The sequence below is a fragment of the Phalaenopsis equestris genome, unplaced genomic scaffold (genome assembly GCF_001263595.1).
Source record: "Phalaenopsis equestris unplaced genomic scaffold, ASM126359v1 Scaffold000003, whole genome shotgun sequence".
NCBI lineage: Eukaryota > Viridiplantae > Streptophyta > Magnoliopsida > Asparagales > Orchidaceae > Phalaenopsis > Phalaenopsis equestris.
This window is the reverse complement of record NW_018164445.1, coordinates 255,523-261,488: the sequence shown is the minus strand read 5'-3', so window position 1 is coordinate 261,488 and position 5,966 is coordinate 255,523. Positions and strand designations below refer to the sequence as shown.

Genomic DNA, 5,966 nt, shown 5'->3' with positions numbered 1-5,966 from the left:
GACGGTATAATAAAATGTAAGATTTTAGTTAGGTTCTGTAGAATAATTTGTTTTTATGAAAGAATCAAAGTGAATCTTGTTCTGTGGTTTCGCCGAGTGAAATATAAGGTAAGAGAAGCAAGCGAATCTGAGAGACTCTAAGCGGTAGCTGACCGGTTTCGCTTGGTGGGTCGGGAATGCCAGACTTCTCAATTTTGGTCCAAGTGTTCGAAGCCTTATTCACAGGTGAAGAAATGAAATTTCTCGGTCAAAAGGCAGTAAGCGGAACTACTCGAGTGGTTCAAGCTTCAGTATGCCAAAAAGAAAATTCTCTGATCTAAGCGGACCCATCAAAGAGTCAGATCGGTGAATCCCATTTCAACAGATCAAGGAGCAGGGTAAGGAATCATTCGGTCCAGAATTTTTCTACAGAGGATATCATTCTCTTTTTTTTCTTTTCAATTCCAGGGTGCAAACCTTGGTTTGCCAAATCCTTTTTTGAAGTGGAAGATTACAGACCGATGCAGACTGAAAGGGAAGGCGGCTAAGCTTGACTTGTTGCGAACGATGATGCAGGTCTGCCTTGATAAAGGCACTTTCCGCTTACATGAGAAAGGCAATTGGCCAAGGAAGAATCCCACTACCACTTCAGTCAGACAATAAACCATCGGGAATGGTCCTCCACACTTGAAGCTCAGAAATGCAGGATTTGATAGATTCTAATACTCTCCCTTAGAAATGCAAGACTAGGGGCATGGGAATTTGTCAAAGACTAAGAAGAAAAGCACATAACCTCCTTTGCGGTAATTACATGAATATTTACATATCTAACACTTAAAATTTCATATTTACGCTCAAATTTTTGACATTGCATAAAAAATATCACAATCATCAATTTTTTATAGGTAAATACATGTATAGGTTGATAACATTAAAATGTTATAAATATAATTATAAAATTTTAAGTGTTAGACATATAAATATCTAAGATTTGAGGCAATGAAGTAAAGTAGCCACTTCAACTTACCAAGTAAATCTTTAGAGAGGATAGACTTCACTCTACCTAAGTCGGAGAAGAGCCAATAAAATACAACTCAATTCTTGTATATTCACATGTCCAACACCAAAATTTTCATATTCACATGCATTAACAATTAAATATTTAAAATTACATAAAAAATATCACTATTTTCTTTTAAAAATAAAATATATCTTTTCATACATAAGTTTATGATACCAAATGTTATAAATATAAATGTCAAATTTTATGCATGACATGCATAAAAATATAGCATAAAAATATAAAACAACAGAGTATCTTATTGCTATAGAATAACATCCCTTCAATCCCAATTATTGAAAAAAAATGAAACAAAACACAATATGAGTTGCTGTGCTGTGTCTCATGTTACAATATGGTGGAAGCCAAAAAGCACAAAGAATGATTTACCCTAAAGAATATTTCCAAGGTAGATACATGGACGCTGGCTGCTGCTTATCAAAGAGAAATGCAAAGAATACCCAATCCACATATTCACCGATATTTCCGCCGCAGATGGAAGCCAAACTTTCTCAAGTTATGGAGCCAAAGAACACATTTTTACCCTTCCATCACTTACAGAAATAATGTCCCAGTACTCGTTCAATCAGGATTTTAAGAGCTCTGCAGCCTGGGTGGGTAAGCTTTTGAATCACAACATCAGTAGATCTCATAAATTGTTCTGGCGTGTGAGAGGAATCCCTTCTGAGGCAAATGAATCCTCATCTAGATGCTTAGGAAGGCGAACGGGTAAGGATGATGCAACAATGCCTGTTGGTGATTATGTTATTTATTAAATTCCTACAGAGTTTATAAACAAAGAGGTTGATTCTGTAAGAAAAAACAAATTCTGCGGGGCATACCATCAGATAAGTCCTTGGTTTTGTGAAGAAGAAATGTACCAGAGAGGATTGTTACAAATCCACACATCTCTGTTAAAATCTGGGTTGGATTTTGCCTATCCCAGTCCTGAAAATAAGGTAGAAGGTCAGGGTAATGAGAAAAATGACAGTTCAAAGTCACCTTATACCACCCAAATCTTTCCTATCACATTAAAAACAACACGATTTTAACTTTTAAAAGGTTAAATATGCCTTTTCATGCATAGGCAAGGTGGTAGGTAAGTAAAAATTGATGTTTAGGTGTTAGATCTGTAAAAACACATGAATTGAGTGGTATGCATGTAAATCTTCAAAAAAAAATATGCTACCAAGGCACTTAATCTAAAACAAATTCTGTCCATCATTATCGAGTCAAGTGAAAGGAATGCTTTCATTTATGAATTTCACATGAAACTCAAGTTTATCTTCACACGTTCATTCATATATGTTGCATGAAGCCCTAGCTTATGTTCGCACAATAAGCTAATTTAGCAAAACCCACACAATCCTTATGCTTCAGGAGACCAATGTTCACCATCTTCACAATTAGGAGTGTAAATTGGGTCATGTTGTCCATCAGCTCTTCGATCCATCTCATTATGGGATTTAAAAAAAAAGATCAGATTAAATGGGTTTAAAGCACTTGATGAGATGCAGCTAAGGGCCCATTTGGTTCGACTTTTTTGGCGCGGCGCTGTGTGCGTCAGCCGCTTCGTCCCGTATTCCGGTCCGTCGTTTGGTTCGTAACTTTGCGGCAAAACTTTCGCAAAGCTAAGAGAAAGCGGGCCACGGCATTAACCCCGCGGCCCCGCTTTATCCACTTAACCCATTTCGTTTCTCTTCTACCCTAACTGCTTCCCTCGCGGCTCTCCTTCGTCGTCTTGCTTTGTAGCCCCTTGATCGACAGATCTAAGGTATAACGAGCAATTTTTTTCTTCTAATCGCAAATATGAGGGAGCTTATGAATTTTTTCGAATGTGATGTTTTCTCCTTCTTATCTCCTTCCCGTTTCTGCGATTTTTTGTTTATTCCTTCTAAAGATGTGGTGGATTTGTACATTAGCGCATGGAACCTGTTTCGTTTTTTACAGGTTGCTTCACTAGGGTTTTGCCTTTGCTTTCCCTTCCCGTTTGAGTCATTCTTGTTTATTCCATCTAAGGTAGTGGTTGATTCACTGATGTTTTGCTCTGAGAGACATTACATTTGTGGAAGTTATGAGGATAAGACACTGACTTTTTGGGCAATTGGTGTCAGGTTAACATGGGCATTTCCTTGCAATAAACTTCTTGTTTATGGAGTCACATGCCACTCGATTTAAGATTTCTGTTATGTTTTACAGTAATCCAAAAAAAATAGATGTCTTCAATAACCTCACATATGTTTCTCTGCCATGGACAGTGCATGAACAACAATAACAAACGAATCCTTTTTGAAGCTTAGAAAAATTTTAACAAGTGTTTCAAAGTAAAACATTGGCCCTGTCTTGTACTGGCTAAAAGAATGGAATATATATTTTTTTAGCTATGAAACATAAGAATTGAGTGAAACGGATTGGGGCATAAGAATTGAGTAGCATGCATGAAAATTTTCCTTCCTTTTTAAATATGTTGGAGCATAGGCCAAATAGTGAAACGGATTGGGGCATAGCCTAGTTAAAACATAGCTGTCAAATATTGCTGGTGGGTTTTCTAATTCTGTGGTGGTTTTAAATATGTTGGAGCCTTTTATATATTGTATACATGGTTTAAGTTGAGCATATGTACAACAAAGGAGTCCTTGTTGATATGCTTAAAAAATTTCAGCTAGTATTTCAATAAAATATTGCATTCGTTTCCCGTAGACGTAGGTCAGTTGACTGAACCACGTAAATTCCTGTGTTCCCTTATATTTACATTTCTTGTTTGATTTATAGTTTGCAACGTGTTTATATCCATTCTTTCATTTGTTTAGCAATATTTAAATTTGTTATATTAATTCATGTTGAATGTTATTTTTTGGTGGCATTATTAGCATGACTAATAAAAACTAAAAGGTTGTCACTCATGCACTTTGGGAGAAGAACACCAAATTAATATTCTGTGACCTATGCATATGTGAAATTGATAAGGAAAATAGACCAACAACATTTTTCAATAAAAAAAGTTTGGGATAACATCGTTAGCAAATTCAAGGAGATGACACGTAGAGAATATGATAGACTCCAATTGAAGAAATGGGACCAGCTTAAGAAAGATTGAAAACTGTGGAGTGATTTGAAGCGTGGCTCCACTGGATTAGGATGGGAACCGGTGAATAGAACAATTGAGGCGTCAGAGGAATGGTGGCAAGAAATGCTTGCGGTAAGATATTATTGAGTAATTCTTTTTAATTTTAATAAGTTCTATTTTTGATTTCTAATCACCTTTCATTCTATTTTACAGATTGTTCCTGCGGCAAAGAAGTTCAGATTGGCTGAGATTGAACCAGAATTGGAGGGCAAGTTACAAATGATGTTTGGTGGGGTGGTAGCTCCAGGGAAATTTTCAGCTGCCCCTAGCCAAACAGTTTTTTAAACAACCCCCCAGAATGTGGTCGTGGAATTGTCAAATGATTCTGCAGAATTCCGCAATGTTGAGCAACCTGAAATTCAATCCACCAACCGTGTGAAGCGCCCCCGAAACTAAAGCAAGAGAAAGAGTGAACCTGCATCTATGAGGGAGAAGCTCTCATACCTAATGGACTCATCTAATGATGCCCCTCACAGAGTTCCAAAAACCTCGATTCATGAGGTCATTGGACTTCTTGAAGAAGATCCAGAATTTACACGGGATCGTGATCTTTTCTACTTTGTTGTAGACCTCTTTCGTGATTCTCTCCATCGAGACTTCTTCACAGCACTGAGCAAATAGTGACGACTGAAATACATACGCTATTATTATAACCATCGTGACTTGTGAAGTTGACCTCCTCATTAGTTGACATTGTGGTTGTTTATGATTTGATACTAGACTGATTACTCCTGAAAGTAGACTTTTTCATTTGTGGTTGTTCGTCATTTTTATGAAATTGATTTACCTCATTCCAAAGGATGTTTAATTTATTTGTTTTTCAATTATAGTTCATTTGTGTGGTTGTTTTATTTCATCTATGAGCTTAATTGTAATCAAATATAATGGTTAGTTCCGTCCGACGCCGACGGCGAAATGCAGCCATAAATATACTAGTGCATTACTATAATACGTATGTCGACCGTGAGTCATGTTACACATCATCTCAGATTGTAGACAAATGGATGAGAGAAATGATTTCAGGACACCCAACGAGATTTCGAAACATCTTCCGCATGTCCAAGGATGTTTTCAGTGATCTCTTATTAGATCTAAAAACATCTCATGGACTTCACGGATCTTCTATGACAACAGACCGTGAAGTATTGGACATAACACTTTATATTTTATCACAAAACGAATCAATGCGGGGAGCCATGGAACGCTTCCAACACTCATCTGAAACAATAAGCAGATATTTCTCAGTTGGTTTGAGTTCTCTTGTCAGTCTAGCACAAGCCATAATAAAACCCACAGATCTAACGTTTGCAAGAAGGCCAATAGAGATTCGCAACGATGTCGATACATGCCATATTTCAAGGTGTTCATACTTCAAATAAATATTACTGGATTGTATATTGAAATGATTTTACTTATTCATAAAGGGTTGCATCGGCGCAATCGATGAAAAGCACGTTCATGCTAGAGTGTCGGATAACAAGAAAGTTGCATTTATCGGCCGTTCTAAAACCACAACTCAAAATATCATGACAGTATGTGATTTCAACATGTGTTTTATATTTGCATTGGCTGGATGGGAGGACAGCACACATGGTGGTAGAATTTTTAAAATTGCAACGAGAAATCCGGAGTACAATTTTTCTCACCCACCGCATGGTTAGTTCCTTACTAATACAAGTAGATTTTTGTTTTGTATGCTCACCTAAAGTTTATAAGTTTTTAGGGAAGTATTATCTGGTGGATGTTGGCTACCCAATGCAGAGGGGGTATCTTAAACCCTATCCTGACACAAGGTATCAT

At 37.0% G+C, this 5,966-nt stretch overlaps 1 protein-coding gene across 1 annotated transcript in view; it reads right to left on the bottom strand.

The window, feature by feature from the left end:
* Nucleotides 1-1,379: 1,379 nt before the first annotated feature.
* Nucleotides 1,380-5,966, bottom strand: part of LOC110018155 (probable magnesium transporter NIPA4) — a 21,922-nt gene continuing 17,335 nt past the window's right edge. The window contains exons 8-9 of the mRNA XM_020715366.1: nucleotides 1,882-1,987; nucleotides 1,380-1,789 (exon numbers count right to left, since the gene is read on the bottom strand). Of these exons, the coding sequence (XP_020571025.1) occupies nucleotides 1,689-1,789; nucleotides 1,882-1,987 (207 nt within the window). The 3' untranslated portion in view covers nucleotides 1,380-1,688. The remainder of the gene's footprint in view (nucleotides 1,790-1,881; nucleotides 1,988-5,966) is intronic.